We start from the raw sequence: 18,069 nt of genomic DNA, 5'->3' as shown, positions 1-18,069 counted from the left end.
AGCTGAAAAGGACGCCCCGGTCGATGAAATGACGGATGAGCACCTTTTGGCAACGAAGAGGAAGATCGACGCCGAATTAACTGAACGAGCAGAAAGGTCACGGGCCAGCTCGACCGCAGGATCAGTACGTGGACGCACTAGTTCGGTTACAGAACCGTCTAGCGGAGCCACGAAGAGTGGAAAAAGAGTAAGGTCACCAACGATAAGCCCAAAAGAAACTGACAAGAAAGGGCAGCGAACGAAGAAGGCCACGTCAGGTAAAGCAACACCAGCTGAGCCTGCTAAGCCCCAAGGCCCAGTCCCAGTGGGTAGAAAGAGTGCGCCACCCACGCCGGCTTAACAGAAGGTCAGATTCGATTCCCGAAGTGTAGAAGTTTTACGGCCAAATACACTGGGACAGACCATAAAGAATATAAGGTCACGGCGCGTATAGTCGATAAGAAAACGAATAAAGAGATCGACTCGTATAATCCGTTCGCGGATAGGTCAGTTAAGGATGCCATTGGGGGGGAATCAAAAACGGTAGTCAACGAGGCGCTACAATTTGTTCCTCCGGAAGAACGTCATAACCCAAGAGTTCTTATTCAGATGATGAAGCACGTGGTATCTAAAGTTGCGAACGAAGAAGATGCATGGATCCGCATCAAAGTGGGCACAAATGACGACCACTTGGCATATACATACACAACAGACGGCAAATTGTTGACCAAAGAGAGAACTCGCTCAAAGCCGACGGCGGATCCAGACCCGAAGAAACGATCGTCAGATGATTATGAGTCGGTCCTCAGATATACAGAGGCGACGAGCAGAAAGTTCACCCTCAGACTTTTCGCTGGTAATGGAGAAGTAGTGGAAACTATAACTGCAGTGATAGTCGACCCAATAACAGGAGACCCGATCCCATATGCTCCATGGGATGTATCAGAAGAGAGCGCCCGAAATGCGAATCAGGCAGCGATTGAGCAGTTATGGAATCTAATACCTGAAAGTGAACGGGAAGACTCGGTAGTCCAAGCGAGCACATTGATCAGCATGATGAGGCACCGAGCGGAGATCGACGAAGCGCATTTCCGACTCACAAGACGAATGGAAGACGGATCGTATAAAACGGTGTTTTACGATGCTAAGAAAAACCCTTTGTGGGAGGTCGCCTCACCGGGACAGACGAAAGAGACAGCGCACTTGGAAATTCAGCCCCCGGCACAAGAAGGCGGAGCCGAAGAAACGGAAGAAGCCCAGGGCACATCGACAAACGTAACTGAAACAGGAGGGGCCAGACGTTCGTTACAAAGAGTACTCGAGATTGCCCAAGGAAGTCATGATCACCTTCAGTGTGATGAACCAAACTGTGCCCATTGTAATGCACCTGGCGACGCTGAACCAGAGTCGGAAGATGAGGACTCAGCTGAAGAAGAAGTAGACTCAGATGAGGAAATGGTCGACAAACATAAAAAGCCCTTGAGAGTCGCTAAACAGAGGAAAGCGCCTAAATTGGAAGAAGCTATGAACCGCGAAAAGGTTAAGAAAGGCGAGTTTCTCAAGAAACGAAGGGAAGAGGAAGATAAGAAGAAACGAAAGGAGGAAGAAGATAAGAAGAAAAAGAGCGGTGACGAAAGCGATAGCACAAGCACCGGGAAGAAGAGGACGGAGAGAGAAAAGAAGGATAAACCGTCGTCCCATGATGTCGAAATACTGGACGAATCAGTTGGCGAAGTTGAAGAGAGGTCATCGACACCTACAACTTCAAAGAAGGTCATCCAATCAGCTACATCAAAATCAAAGGTCAATGAGCCTGACTCTCCAAAAACCAAAGGAAAGGTCATAGCGGTGAAACAAGTCGTCCCCATTGTCATTTCCGCATCTACGCCAAAGGAGCGCAAGGACAAACAGATTCGTGAAAAAGCGAAACGGGAGACGTCGCGTTAATCGGAGGCATCGGAAGTGAGCCTTCCAAGCACTTCGACGGTTAGTGCGAGGTCACATACGGATTCGAAAACGACACGATCAAGGACTACTGAACCAAGAAGTCTAGCGGAGGCTTTGGATAAAGGGAAAAAAGCAAAGAGCGAACCCGTTAGAACCAAAGGAAAGGGCAAGACAATTACGAAAATCGATGCATTGGCGCTGGTTAATTATACTGAACCGGATGGAGAGAGCGAACTGGACTTCACCTCGGATGAAGAATTTGATGGTCCAGATGATGATAATTTGACCACGGTCAATGAAATCATCAACGCGTATAACGGAGCTGAGAAAAATTTCACACGAATAAGAACAGCATCGGTGACATCCAAATTCAAAGCGGGCCTGAAGACATATTTGAAGAAACAACGTCGTAGCTTCACTAAACGAAAGTTCGACGTCGTATTGGAATTCGCGCGGAACGCAGGAAAACTTATACAGAAGCACCCGAGTTTTTCGTATGAGGCCAAGTTGTTCAGACCAGCTAGTTCGGATAAAGCGCTGACAACTCCGAACGAAGCCGTCCCAATGCGAGTAGAAAGGGCAATCGCAGGGATGACAAGCGCGTTAGGGTCAACGAGTCACCGGATCAGCCAATACATCAACGCAGTTTGGAACGATGGAAATGGAATGATAAAAGAAATCGATACGGCAACTGAGCGTGTGTAGCCGGCAAGAATGTTAACATGTTCACGGTTCACGCTGTGAGCATATTTGCCGGGCGAAAATGCTCACGAATGAGATTATGCAGGTCATGTGCAGATTTTTCCAGCAAAATGGCACCATAACTTAGAAATGTTTACAGATATGAATTTCTGCTGCTGAAAGTACAAGCGTTCGACTTATGGCGAAACATAAATTTAAAATTACAGTATCAGTAAATGTTTTAGAAAATTACGAGGATTTTAATCAGATACATCTCTCTAGACTGCATGTATTTATCAGTGGCATTAAACTCACAAAAAGAAAACTAAAAACTTTATTTCTGCAAATGGCTAAGGGTTTAACTATTCTAAAAAAGTAATTTTTATTTGTTCAATAATTATGACAGTGAGCAACGAAAGTTGCGCGCGCGGTTTGTTTAGTACGTAAATCATTTGGCTTCCAAAAATTTTTATTACTGTGCAGGTAATTCGTAAACGGGCTGCATTACGTACGGAGCATGGAAATTAAATCCTGGTGGAACAGAACACATACGTCACGTAGAGCAACATTCACATAAATTTCGTCACAAATTAATCACATTCAACAATGCAAAAAAGTGCTCTCGAGGATGCAACAGCTTAAATTATTGAAGATACGCGTGAAAGACCATTTCTCGTTATCTCAACTTCGTAAAACCTTTCCACAAAGTACTACCCTAATTTCTTTCCGTTCTTTCATATTACTCTGTGCTATGCAGTATGCAGTACAGTATGCAGTATGCTATGCAGTATGCAGTATGCAGTATACACTATGCAGTACAGCGCAAAGCGGAAGTATACAGAACGCACTGCACTCATATCTCTGCAGTTGAACACTATTGTACAACGCATAAAGGAGTTGTTGCTTGTTTGTACTTCGGAAAACGGATGGATAACATACATAATTTTTGTGACCTTTGTAAGCATTTCCCACGTTTTCACGTTGTATAAAATCGTATTTGTAAGCATGGACGCCGGGCAGGGATGCTCACGTTGTAAGACTGCAGTAACCGGACACCGCTAAGGCGCTAACATCAAACGATCTCGTAGGCAGCTACAGTACTCTCCATGTCTGCAATGCAGACTCTGCGTGCAGGCGTCTCGTATTACGATCGTGAACATGGGTGCCGGGCGGGGATGTTCACGTTTGTGAGCACGCGTGCCGGGCGGGATGTTCACGTCTGTAGCTGTATGGTAATCGCCGAAATGAACGGTAATATAAATTGCTCTTATTGAAAGCTGATAAGAAGCGCTAATTCTCTATTAAGGCTGATTCTCTCGAGCACTGCGCGTGTCTTAATAATACTCGTAAACAGTCAGCAACTTAGCGTTGTGTTCATGCGTATTTATGCCGGCGGGGATATTCATTTTTTGAATCAAAAACCAAGGATGTTGAATCGTCGATTATGGATGCTTACTGTAACTGCATGGTAGCTCCTCTGAATAAATCGCTCTTTCATTGGATTAAGCGTATTTGGGTTTAATTGATTGTACAATAACTTAAGAAAAATGACAAAAACAACAAAACAAGCTCAGTAACAAATTTTTCCAATAGGAAAATAAATATTTTTGTCATTTCAAAGAAACATTCGTACATACCACATTTGACTACACTCGTGAAATTTTTCCCTTCAGAATGCCCACAAGAAATTTTCCTTAATCACAAATTTTTGATACTACAAAAAAAGCAGGGCGCTATCCACTGGAAACCGAGAAATGGCTGAAAAAGGCGCCGATGGCGGGGGGAATCGAACCGCGGCTACGTCGTTAGATCCGCGTAGGCAGCACCACTGCACCACGGCGCAACACGTTGAAATCATTTGAAAGATTTTGTCGCTATACGTGAGCGTGAGCCGCTACTCCGCTCACATTACAGTATCTAAAAAAAAAGCAAAAAGCGTTGTGGAAGGTGTAAGAGTATAAATAGGCGGCAATGAATATCTGTACATATTGTAGTATCAGTAGGAACACAGTACTGTATACATAACGTTTTAGTTTTCCAAAGTTAGGCGTTTTAGTTTCGACTGAAAGTACCAGTCACTCTGCTGATCGAGTTTACCCACTGACAATTTTCGGCATCTGCTTTGGTGCACCGCAGCCGCGCGATGTACAGGTGCCCAAATAAACATACACCAAGTAAACCTGTTTTGCCCCTATTCCAACATCCAGCTTGTTACACTCTGTACTTGCATCTGTTGGTTGTTTATACCTATTCTACCTTGATGCTTGCTTTTTTACAGCTTTCGAACTTTATTAATTTTGTAATCTGTCTGGTAGCCGGCATGTATGTAGAGACTGTAGTCGGAACTGCGCTCGTTAACATGGGCGCCGGCCCGCCGGGCACCCATGTTCACAAAACATGAGCATCCCTGCCCGGCACCCATGCTCATGACCGCAATGCATTAATAATAAATCAGCGCTTTTGAAATGTATAAAAGAGCGAAAATTGGTAACGGTATCCAGTTACGGCACACTGTGCGGTGCATAGTGTTGACAAAATATGTGATGAAGAATTTGTATACTTCAGTATGGATCATGGATGGATACATCACCAAACATGTTGTTAAATAGTTAAAACAGCAAATATTGCCTAACATGTCAATGCACGAAATTTGTTTCATTGTCGTTCCAAATCAGCAGCAAGAAATATCCCGTCTTGTGTTGTACGGTAGTGCACATATCAGAGAGCAGTTTGTTCCCTTTTCATACTGCTCTATCTTGCTTGTTAAATCATTTTATTAGCCACAGATAAATCGTAAGTTAGGAAAGACTACTTTGTGGACACTTTGTAGATTTTTATATTGCATTATTATCATCTTTATTTATTTACAAACTATGTTTTGAGAGCGTTGCGCGTACTGTATTTACACGATATTAAGGGAACGACATCTTTGACATTTGACATCAAAGGAACCGACAACTAGTGCGGGCGGTCCTGGGGATTTCTCTGTCCCTTATATCGTGTAAATACAGTACATGTACTTCAACTTTTGTTTTCGAATCCACCAAAAGACTTTTTTGTTTTATGTTTGGATTCGGCAGCCAAACGAAGTGAAAATTTCCATACATTATCAGTTCGCGAGTGCGTGTTATTCTTTGCGTCATGAGATAATTACGACAAAAGAAAGCGAGCGATACGTTAATTCCTTTTTTTAATCAATCAATCAAATACTTTTTTTAGTCAGTTTTTATTTTCGCTCCATTTAACTGTGAGTACCAGTACGGAGAATTTTCATTTGAAACTGGGTTATTTGCTTCTTTATAAAACGTTTATATAGGTAATCAAATTTTGTAGATTCATTTTCATGGCCAGAAAATGTGAGCATACCCGCCCGGCACGCGTGCTCACAAACGTGAACATCCCCGCCCGGCACCCATGTTCACGAGCATATAGCAGACTGGCTAGCGTACAGCCACGCAGAGTGACAAGTGCCTCTGATCTGCTTGCAACGGCGGCTCACATCAGCACTATCCGATTACCACACAGTAGCAAACGTTAGCATCTCCGCCTGGCATCTGTGCTCATTAATGCAATAAAGAATCTGATCAATAAACATTAATTTTCGTAATCTTTCCTGTTCTGCTCGAAAAATCACTGGGTGAGAAAATTATTATTATTCAAAAACATACAGTATTCCCATTACTTATTGCTTAAAAGCTGGGCAGTGAATATTTTACCGGATGTAGCGCCACCTGGATCAAAACACAAAACCGCGTTATGTTGCTGCAGTTTTAAAGTTCGGGTGCGTAACATTTCGATTTGTCGTGCAGAAGTTGGTTCAAAATGGAATGAAGGAAAAATTAACACATTACGTGCATGATATCATTCGTGAGCATTTTCGCCCGTCAAAAATGCTCACAAGCATTTTCGCCCGGCAAATATGCTCACAGCGTGAACCGTGAACATGTTAACATTCTTGCCGGCTACAAGCGTGTACTGCCGAGACTGATTAAACAGAATGTCCTTGCTACAACAAACGCAAATAAAGGACATCCAATCCGATACACGAGAGTTGGTTTGATACCACCGGAAAGACAGATCCACTGTCATATGTCTGACAGTCAGGATACGGAAAAGGTCACAGTTCCATTGAGCGGAGACCCGTCAACTCCGATATTGGATCAGATTGCACAGAAAACGGCTGAAGAAGAAGCGGCGAGGCTGAAATCACAAGCCCCGAAAGCGTCGAGGACAAAAGGACCAATGGACTCGGAATCGGGAAGCGATGACGATACTACAGTAACGGCTCCTTCTGGAACTGTGACAGAAAAAGACGAACAGTCAAAAGGTCGAAAGACATCTGGAACCGCCGCAGAAGTTCAACCGAAAGGTCACGAGACTTCGGGAGAAAAGCGGGAGAAAGAAAAGGTCATGCTCCCGATGGACAAAGCAGCGGCAGAAGCAGAAGCGGCCTCTGCGCGCCAGGTGTTTCAGAAATCATTGTTCATACCACTAAAGGAAGTCTTTGAGAAAGAGCGATCGAAGTCAGCAGGTGAAGTGGGAGGTCATGAGACTTTGCCACAAAAGGAAAAGAAGACAGCAGAACCGAAATTGGCGGGGTCATCATCAGGATCATTGGCAAAGCTGAGGATTGACGAAACGGCGACAACTGACCCAACGGATTCGGCATCCTCTCAGAAGAGTAGCGGCACGCCAAGAAAGGAGGCTACAGATTACACGCTAGGACCAGCATTGGACGTGAATAATCGTACATGGAACGAAGTCCAGGCTGCGCTCCAGATCATTCGAGAAAAAGAAATGCTTGGTACAGACCTGAAAAGACAAGTGGCAATAAATACGAACGGAAGGTCGTCACTCAACATGACTGAACGAGCCCTGAAACGAGCATAAAAGGAAGGAAAGTTGGGATGTAAATACAACAAGGACAACAAAGTCGTCTACTACCTTCCGAAACAGGGTCAGGAACGAACACCCAGACTGAAAATGGAACTGGAGGCCTGGAAGATAGCCATTACAGACGTGGCTTTGGACGCCATCGGTGGTACCAATGGAGCGTCATGGAATGACCTTTCGAACTTCATGGTCGTCAATTACGAATTGGGAGAGCTGAACATTGAAAGTGATAAAGAATGGATTAAGAATGCCGTCGAAGCCTTGATCGCAGACGAAGTGCTTCACATTAATCCAGATGGCCGAATTGACTTCAAGCCGTATAAACCACCGGCGAAGGAGTCCGAGTGAACGAGACGAGTGTAATATGCAGCGAGTAATGAACCCTGCATATTACAGAAAAAGCATTAAACAGTACAAAAACGAAAGAGAAAGTGTTACGGGAATGGAATGTGAAGAGTTTAACTTGAACAGGGATAAGACTAATAGAAAAGGTCACAGTAGTCAGAGAGTGCTGATAACGTGAGAAAGGTCACCACGTTACAGTGATAGAAAGAGGCAGCAGGAGCTAGGAAAGTCTCAGCTCAGTAGCAGAATAGGCGTAAAAATGATAGAAAAGCCTTGATAACGGATAGGAATGAAAAGGATTAACGTGGAAAGGTTACTATGATGGATTGTTTTATAATTGCAGATTGAAGCGGAAAAATGGCACAAAAAGGTCAAGCCACTTCTAAACGTCCAGGAACGACGGCAGATATCGATCGGTCTACGGGCTATAATCCAAAGTGTCCGGACTGTTTACGGAATAACAAAAAGGTTGATAAGAAATTCCCGTGCTATACATGCATTCACAAGCTGGAGGACCCACATATTGTTTCACTCGTTGGGATCTCGGAAGCCAAACGTGGGAACCTGGACGTCTTCCGCAACTTGATAAGCGCAAGGAATTACGGCAGCATCCCAGTAGAGGAGCGAATGCTACTTGAGGATCGCTACCGGGAAGCGATCCGGAACAACGAACCTGGTTGGGATGACACCTTGGAACCGTTGAAATGCCCACAAACAGACGCGTATCGGAAGAAGTTCGAAGAAGACCAAGACAAGATGCGAGTTCAGCAAATGGAAGATGAAATCCGCGCGAAAATTAATGCGCAAAATAAGAGAGCAAGTGAACAGGCTGCACGAGAGGCGCTGCCCAGTACGTCGAGTTCAGCCGTACCCACAACCAGCCTAAACGAAGAGGAAGCGCAGCTTACCCGTCAGTCCCTCATTATTCAAATTGAAACGATAATGAAAGACCCAGTCGCTATGCCAGACGTAGGGATGCCAAAAACTTGAGTTAATAACTTGACTTGACTTTCGACTTGGTTTTTACAAAAAGTCAAACTTTTCAAATTACTTGGACATCCAAGTTAACTTTTTTGACTTGACTTGGAAGCTCAAGTCAAGTTATTGACTTGAAGTCGACTTCAAGTCGACTTGAAGTCGAATAAAAAGTAATACGAAAATTTGCGTATAGGGTAGTTATTAGGCGTCACACACCCGTTCCATGTACTGCTCCAGTCATCCGCCCGGAGCTTTGCCTCCTGGCTGCACCTACAGTCTATGCAGCCGTGTGGTCGTAATCCACTTCGATGGCTGGAACAGTACAGCGAAAGTGTGTTGTACGACACCATTATCAAAACATTTTAAAGATATAACGCAGAAAATGTCGGTTTAGTTTAAAATTCCTCAAATGTTTTTAAAAACTCGCAAGTCGACTTGAAGCAGAACTTGAGAACTTGGTTTCACAAACCAAGTCGACTTCGTTGACTTGGTTTGGAAGGATAAGTTCAAGTTAATAACTTGACTTTTCCTCCAAGTTTTTTCGATTAACTCAAGTTATTAACTTGATAAGTCGACTTCGCCAAGTATTTGGCAACCCTAGCCAGACGAGGTCCTGAAAGCGCTACTGCGGGAGAAAAAACGGCTTCAAGACGGATTTGCCCCAGCGCCATACATAAAGAAGGAAGTCGAAAGACGTATGGACGAATTACGTAAATCTCGCAAAACCGAAAGCGATGTGCTCCAGGCACTCAGAAGTTTTAAACGGGACGAAGGTTTTATTCGACCTCGATCACCCCCGCATAGAGAAAGGTCACGCGGACATTCACGTGAACATGAACGGACTTCGGAACGACGGAGTGAAAGGTCACGTGAGCACTCTCGTGAAAAGACACGCGACTACCGCAGCGAAAGGTCACGCGAACATTCCCGCGACCGGGATTACCGTGGCGGAAGAGGATGGGTGCGCCGCGGAGATGAAATAACAGAAATGTATATCCAGCGAAAGATCGACACGGCGAAGATTTTGGCGGCGACAAGAGAACGGGAAGAAAAACGGCGTGCGGAGACATTCCGTACAGAACCTGAAAAGCAAGGGCATCAGGTGCCGATGGGAGTTGCATTCCGCAATCGCAACGTCAGAATGTCAACACCCGAAAGGTCATGGGATAAAAGACGCGAACACACGCGGAATCGAACGCCCGACCCACAGGATAAGAAATGGCAACAGAGAGCCGCATTTTATGCGACCTTTGACTCGGGCGCAAGCAAAAGGTCATCAAGCGCAGAACGGGAAGATTCACCCCCGAAATATCAGCGAATGGAGTCAACAGTCCATGTGGTGGATCCAATTGTAAGCTCCGTTCAAGAAGACGATGCGATGGAAGGAACTAGCTCAGTTGTCGAGACCGCATCTCAAGCTAATGTGACTCATCGACGGAATGTAATTCTGGACAGTGACCTTCAACCGGCTACACCAGCGAGTAATGAACCGTCGCAGCCTGAATCAGGGGAACGACGTGAACCAGAAGGTCATCGCGAATCGGATAATCGTCGCCAAGTTGAACAACGACTGAACTCCAGATTTAATAATCGACAACCTGACACCATCGATATGGGATACAATATGAACGACATTGACGAACAGACGGTTGAAATTTGTCGATATTTCGGAATTGAATCGGACTCTGCCGAAGCCAATAGGATTGGCACCATCCTGAATCAGTTGCGCCAATTCCTACTTGATTCGGGCTACGCGGCTGAGATTAGAGAAGGTTTACGTGAAGGGACTTTCCGTCGGTTGTATATCCCCCGCGACTCGGCGAGAGATTGTTATCTCCCTATCAGACGGAATGGGCTACATAGCTTAGTGGATTTGAACTTATTGGATGTACCACTGGATACAACTGACCCAATCGGAATGACACAGTTCTATTACTCAGATTATCCTGAACGACAAGAATATGTCGCTCAGTTTGTTTTACGCTACGTGAATCCGGCTTTCAAGTTGCTTGCAGCCAGGGCATCGGTAGGACTGCAAGTGGACCCTAAACATTATGCCGCAAAAAGGATGGGGCAGAAGGTATTCGCTGCACGACTGGCACACTATAAGACACAGAACCAGTTGGTATCCAATACCATGAGAGACGATATCCCACCATTTTTCCGAGCTCATGTCGCTAAATTGGGGCAACCAATGGAACATATCAGCATAGCGCATACAGCTCGAAAGGCGCTGAAAAATTGTAAGACACGAATGGAAAAGGGCAACTTGACACAGCGTCATGCCTCCCAAGTTGAAGAAAGGATTAATAAGATCAAAGATTCCCTGGGCAGTGACTACGTCGAACCAGTGGACGGAGTTGAAACGTACATCGATGAATTCCTGGTGAAGAAAAGCGACCGACGTCCGGAACGCGCCCCTAATCAGATGGGACGACGCGGTATACGGAACTAGCAGCTTCGGGATAATCTCGCTGATGTGCAACGTCGATTAGATAACGACCCCGATAACCGAAGATTGCGGCTGGAAGAAAATGACGCACGCCATCAACTCGAAAGGGTTAAGCGAAGTCGTCAAGGGAAAGGTCGTGGCCAGCGCGAAGTTGACCCGTCAAAGGTCATGGAAGTCGACGCCACGGAACCAGTTGACCGAACATCTGATCGAAACCAACCGGAAAGTGCTAAGAAACGCCCGCCAAGAGATGGTGAGGGCGATTCAAATGAAATGGAATAGTGCTGATCGTTAGGATCACACTATTAAAAGGACGTCTACGGCATTTTGTCGGTACGTCACAAAGATGAACATGGTGTTGTATAAAAGGGCGTGACATGTGACATGTTAACACTAACTGTATTCGTGTATTTGTTGTTTGCAGCGTTTATAGCACAGAATTGCCTAAAGAAATCATGTGGAATATCTATTGGGGTTGAAATTGATTCGGTCTATAAAGCCGGCCCCAAGGGAGTTGCTACGGCAGTTAGCCGGCCCTCCTCTCTAAGCGACTTAGTGTTATAAATGCACAAGAGAAACTACGGTAATCAAGCCGGATCTCTTGAAGACGAAAGTGGGCCACAAGCGGCGAAAAAGAGAAAGACAACAGGTGGAATTTGATGAGGTTAACTTAATGCGGCAACCAGCCGGCCTCATTAGAGTTGTTACGGTAAACTGTGCCGGCACTCTTTTTAAGCGATTCAGTGTCAAAATTAAAACGAGAAAAACTACGGTAACCAGGCCGGATTTCTCGTAGTAATGTTAGCCACAAGCGGCGAACAAGAGTAAAAGATTAAATGTGGAAATTTCATGGGGTAAACTCAATGCGGTAACTAGCCGGCCCCATCAGAGATGCTACGGTAAACTCGCCGGCGCTCTGGCCGCTCGAGGCATGTTGAAGTTGGATGTGCGACGCAAAGGTCAAATCAAGTCTTAACCAGGGAGGCAAGCAAAGAGGTGCTTGAAAGCCGCAGAAAATTGGCTAAGTCCCTCCATGACCTTTAATGGAAGTTTGAACAGAAGCGGGACGACCTTTGGGATCATCAATTGCCCAACAGAGTCACCGTAATGGAACAGAAGTCGCATGACCTTTGGGACCATTAACCCAAAATGAGTCGCACATCTCAACGGATCATCTCAACAAAGGATGACCTTTACCAGGGAGGAAGCGAACTACGCTTGTCTACATGACGTCCCTCCATGACCTTTATGGATCTCATTTGAAGTCGTACAATTGATACGCACCTTATTCCAAAGATTGAAGCAGTATTCCTAAGCCGTACTTGATACGCAACTGATTCTCAAGCGGATTGTGATGAAAAGTCGCATTATGGATGCGCAGGATTGCTCAACAGAGCGGAATGGGCCAAAGTGCGGAAAACGGTGGACAGGACCTGTGACCTTTACGAGTCAGAAATGGAGGATCCTAGTCTACATTCGATTAAAAACTTTTGTTGATCTGTTTAACTGTTGATCTGTTTTTGATAGTATTTTTATAATTGGATCTCTTTATTCACATCGTATTAAATGAAATTGTGCCTTTATGGAATTGATGTGATAAAATGGAATAAGAGAATTTGATGTTTTTGAGCACGCACAGACACTGGCGACCGTCGTCTTCTCGTGGATTCGGGAGTGTGTCCAGCCTCACAGGAGCTCGGCATCCCCCCAGAGGCATGTGAGACCGGGATCACTAGCATTCACGTCAGTGGCGCTACGCCTGTGGCGCTACGCCTTTGGATTACGTGTCTGTGTTGTGTCTCTTCTGATTGGCTTGAGTTGTGTTAGTGGGCGCGGCATAGCACGTGCTGCACAGCGTTACACACTGTTGAATGAGCTCCACGCTTTATGATCGAGCTGCGCCGATCATTATTGATTTTCGATTGTCGGAATTTTCAATATTATTAAAAGTCAGCTATTAGCGGTGCGACGTTTCGTGTTTCCGCGTAGTTCGCTATACTTATCGCATAGCTCACTCCACGGGATAGATTCCGTTTCTGTTTCCGTCTCTGGATCCATTCTGGATCCAGCTTTAGACAGTGTTAAATTGACACTTGCTGTGAAGATTTGTACTTGTATATTATGATAACTATTCTTACGCGTTCCCTTGAATACTGCGGAACGACCGAGAGCAAACCCGGATGACTACCGTAAAGATAGCGGAGACGGCACAAGTGTTGCCCCGTCTCAGGTGTCTTTGTGGCAATTACCCTTGGAATTAGCATGGTCAGTCAATTTTTCACATATATCTCTCCGTAGACTAGAACAGCTTAAATGCGAAAGTTTAATTAAAATCAAGGAACCGCATCCACAATCCTGCCAGACAAACTTCGACACTGCGGCGGTGTTGACCGGGGAACATGAAGAAGACTTTGCAGCTGAAACATTTTCCTGCAGCGGCATTCCAACATCACAAACTGGAGAAAGGAGCTCCGTCGTTCCATATTCTGCATCCAGGAAGCGCTTGTGTTACTGTGTAAACAATGCGGCCTCTGTCGATAGCTTTCGTATTCCGTCAGTATATCAATCCCCAGCGGCAGGCTGCAGTGCACTCTGAAGCCGGATCATCTCCCTGTTAGTAGGAAACTTGTGCGCCATTATTTGCTTGATGAACCATGCTTTTATAAAAGCCTTTTAGTCAGGTTCGATCGATCGCTTCCAGTTGATAGCCTGCGGAAACGAGAATTGCATTGGAGATTTGATACAGCAGGTGACATTAACTATCATCACCTTTCCCGCAGCGAAACGGCAGAAAGCAACGTACCAGCCGGAGATTAAAAACTTTGTTCACTGGTTTATCTGTTTGTTCTGCGATCCCACATTTATTTACCAACTAGATGCGCAAACACACTGGTATTTACTCGTTGTCGCTAGTAATTTAAAACAGCCTAAAAGAATCCATGTTAAACATTAAATTCTTTACCCTCCGAAGCGAATTTATTAAGGTTTAAGCTAATAAAAAAACTCGTATTGAATCCTCGTTCTTAGTGCCATAAAAACAAATTTTGAATGACGAAGGAAGCGATAGTTACGTTAAGCATGTACCTAGCTGGTGCGGCTCTCCCAAACCGGCACCAATTCATGGAAAAAGCTCTATTTCGTAAAGTTGTTTAACTTATTGTTTAATTAATTTATTGCTAAAATGTTACTAAATTTGTATAATACCTATTTACGGAACAGGATGTCCATCTGAGCAAAAATTGCATACATTGCGCTTTATCAGGTAGTTCTCAGCAGGGCGTGCGCCGATGCGCGTGACATTATTCGAGTCCGTACACAGAGTAGCAAAGAGGATTGGAAAAGTGCAAATGACTGACAAAGTCCAGAAAATTCCAGAAAAATATATTGGATATGTCGGAAATTTGTATGCGTTCGATATGTCTAGCCTTTCTTTCCATTTTGCATCTTTATGCGTATATAATACACGTATATACGAGGGGGTGTCAGTAGCGCACCTAGATAATCCCCTGTACTGCTGCCGTCAGCCGCTTGGAGTGTGACGTTATGGCAATACATATGGTTAAATCAGGCGCGGCACATAAGCACCATGTATAGCCACAACGTCATACTCCAGGCGGCTGACGGCAGCAGTACAGGGGATTATCTAGGTGAGCCACTGACATCCCCTCTTATTTCTTAGTGATTGTATTTAGTTAAAAACGAAGCTTTAATCAAGTCAGTTACCGGAAGAACTGTGCGCGATATCTGTACAAATACTTTCCACGGTTTGCAGTATACAGGGGGCAAAACAAGTCTACTGTAGCGGCAGCAGTACAGGGGAACGGTTCAAGTAGGCTTGTTTTTCCCCTTTATAACATAAGAAGTATTTCCCATTGATCGAATTTGTATTGCCTTGTGCCATTGTACTACATAATGTGATTGGTAGGTGGTGTATTACGGCTAGAATTTTAAATATTACCATTCCCATTATGTACCGGTACCGGTTTCAAACCATTCACATCATGTACCGGCTCAATAATAACTGCGTAAATATTGAATCAATTATTAGGGTAAACTTATAATCAGAGTACACCGTAATTCTTCAAGTACTCTGTTTTATCAGTCTTGATGTTCGACACAAAGGATTGTGTTTGCTTAAAATTTCCACTGGGAAATAAAACAAAATTACGAGAAACATTAATTTGGATGTTGTATAAGCGTCGCACATCAGCAGCATTCAAATGTCGAGCCAAAATTCCCACCTGATAGGCAAATTTGCACAGTCAGTTGTGTTCTAACGGTGCAGATACAGAAATCGTGTGTTTGAGAGCTTCGTAAAAACCCTGCCAGTGTGGTTCAAATGGAATACTCAAATCGAGATCGCCCTCAGAGAGTTGCTGAAAGGATTGTACAAATAATGGAACTTATAACCGACCGCAGTACAGTGCGACCCTTTGCATATGTCGAATACATTAGCAGTAGTTTATGCATTGCATTTCCATGTTACCCGCTATGCTTCGTGAACATGAAATTTCTTTGTAGCCAAAGTTACTTGTTGCGAAATTCTTTTTCTTGATGGCATTTATAACCGTCGTACTTCACGCAACCGTGCCGTAGTACACTCCAACGTCACCTTTAACTTTTGACTTTCCCGGCATCTCTGCGAAGGGGCTTGAACAGACCGCTTATATAATGCAAAAATATCTACAAGACCTGTTTTAACATATTCATTGTCGTTCTCGTATTCTCAGTACATTGTCTGCTTTTTTCTGCCAGCATTCCTCATGGTTGCCGAGTTTTGCTCGATCCAGTTACGGGGCTCCGCTGCGACGGCGTTGCCTGACTCTCGTTTAGGTGCTATTGTAATTTGCAGCCGATTTTAGTTTGAGGTAAAGACAAAAGTCAAGTTCAGTGCATCCACGCACGCAATGGTTGTGTGCTTTTATTGCTTGGTTGCAAGTTCCTTCAACACCGGTTCCATTCTCTTCAGTAAGCACTCAAAATACATATCACACTACAGATAATCCAACTCATACATTACTCCGGACCCTGCCGATAATAACTTGTTCCGCTTACATACAGAAATTCTCGGGGATAGTCGCGAGAATTACTTTAAGTGGCGTTAATAAAAATGTAAGCGCGTGAACTTGTGCAGTTTTCGCTTGTCTCAGCCCACCGGAAGTGCGTCACGGTCACGTGTCACGCTCAGTGGGCAGAGGGCGCTGTAGCTGACACATTCATGCTGAAGCATGCTTTTTGACTGTCAAAATCAAAAACACTCAAAGCTTTTCAACCAGCCGTTGATGTTCTACGTTACTGCATAGTGCCTGTGCGCCTCGTGCTGTTTGTAACTAGAATTATTTGGAAATTTCGGAGCTCCGATAGTTCTACAATTTCTTCTATTTATCTAGAGTTTTTCAGTCTTTAAAGTCTTGGATCGATCATCTTCACGCTCGTGCAACCGTAATATTGTGGAGTAAGCGACTGATCAGTGTGGCACGAGTTATTGGTAGTGTTCAGTCTGTGTTCGCGAGTTTTCTGATGGCCTTGAATTGTGTGAGTTGCGTTGTGTTGAGTTGGGCTTTTGCTGCAGATCGCGACGACTGTGGAACGTTTCTGGAGGACAAGTCACAAGTGCAGCAGCCTGCCTATTTCGTCGAGGCATACCGGTTCTTGCTGAGCTCCCGTTAGCGGTTTACTCAAGGTACAATTGCGCCCAGTTAGAAAAGCTGCCTTTTAATTTGTAAATTTGGTGCTATATTAGGAGGGTAGGATTTGATGTTTCGAGCCGCTTGTTCTCAACACTTATTTAGCTTTACGAAACAGTAGAAATCTTCCCATGATAAGCTGCTTAAGAAAAAGATTTCGGAGCTCCGGTGATTTCAATATTAGTTTTTGTACTTGTATTTATTCTAATTTTAAAAAGAAAATTTGTGATGTTCAGATCCGTTTCCGGCTGATATTCGGTCTGACTGAATCCAACGAACGCTGATGTATGTATGAACACTGATATCTGAACTGCAGAATGTTTCCTGTTGCTGATGTCCAGCGCTTTAGCGCGCATCCCCCGCCAGATCCGAAATATGCGGCCAGGTCCGAAATATCCGTCGACGATACACCGGGGCCAATTGCCATCAGCCCGACCCCGGTATGTACTGAAAACACGTCGGTTCTAGACCAAGATTCTCCGAGCCGTTTATTTTGTTTAGGAACACAAGGCCTTGAAGTGCTCACGAAGACCGGAGAAAGGATAATTTCATTTGAAGGTAAGTAAGTACTTACAGGGGAATGCGCTATTTTTGAACGATTAAAGAAAAGTGATTAAAAAGTAGTCCCAGAGAAACTTTTTATTTGCTGGGCATTTTAATCTGTCTGTTGCCATCCGATTAAAGAAATTCACGAATTCCGTTAATCGGACGTTTTTCCAGCGGTAGTGATTAAAAACTTTCACTAGGAGGTGGCTTCAAATCGGCCAACAGTAGCGTTCTGAGTCCAAGTTCTTAGTCGACCCGCTTTCAGTATTCGTAAAACTCTTAATCGCTCAAGTTTGTATTCATTTTCTTTAATCGCTTTTGGTGCTTAGCGCAATATGCTGTTAGATTTGTTATTTTGAACTGACATGAGACCTGGAATTTGCAGGTGGCCACTATTTAACGCGAGGTGAAAGATTTGCTCAACGAATCAGGCAGCATCACGCGCGAGGAGATTACGAGCCGAGGAAAACGTTGTCAACATGTACATTTAATTCAATTTTTTTGTACTCTGAGAAACGAGAAACCAGCGTTCCCTCCCGCTGGGCCGCTGGGACAGATGTA

The 18,069-nt window shown here is 44.5% G+C and overlaps 1 protein-coding gene and 1 long non-coding RNA gene across 2 annotated transcripts; both read left to right on the top strand.

Moving 5' to 3' along the window:
• The first annotated feature begins 549 nt into the window (after positions 1-549).
• Positions 550-2,901, top strand: LOC129586058 (transcriptional regulator ATRX homolog). Its single transcript, XM_055479050.1, has one exon. It carries the CDS (start codon positions 589-591, stop codon positions 1,924-1,926), a length of 1,338 nt encoding a protein of 445 aa, XP_055335025.1. The 5' UTR covers positions 550-588; the 3' UTR covers positions 1,927-2,901.
• Positions 2,902-16,646: 13,745 nt separating this feature from the next.
• On the top strand, positions 16,647-17,237 carry LOC129586110 (uncharacterized). The gene is made up of 3 exons (XR_008690104.1): positions 16,647-16,730; positions 16,848-16,958; positions 17,199-17,237. It is a non-coding gene; the product is annotated as an uncharacterized LOC129586110 (long non-coding RNA).
• Positions 17,238-18,069: the final 832 nt, after the last annotated feature.

This window comes from Paramacrobiotus metropolitanus, unplaced genomic scaffold (genome assembly GCF_019649055.1).
Source record: "Paramacrobiotus metropolitanus isolate TYO unplaced genomic scaffold, Prichtersi_v1.0 Parri_scaffold0000019, whole genome shotgun sequence".
In the NCBI taxonomy this organism is placed as follows: domain Eukaryota; kingdom Metazoa; phylum Tardigrada; class Eutardigrada; order Parachela; family Macrobiotidae; genus Paramacrobiotus; species Paramacrobiotus metropolitanus.
Note: the sequence above shows the minus strand (reverse complement) of the source record. Positions and strands in the feature narration are given on the sequence as shown.

Coding starts and splice junctions, on each gene's coding strand:
- LOC129586058 (XM_055479050.1), top strand. CDS start 589: ATGATGAAGCACGTGGTATCTAAAGTTGCGAACGAAGAAGATGCATGG.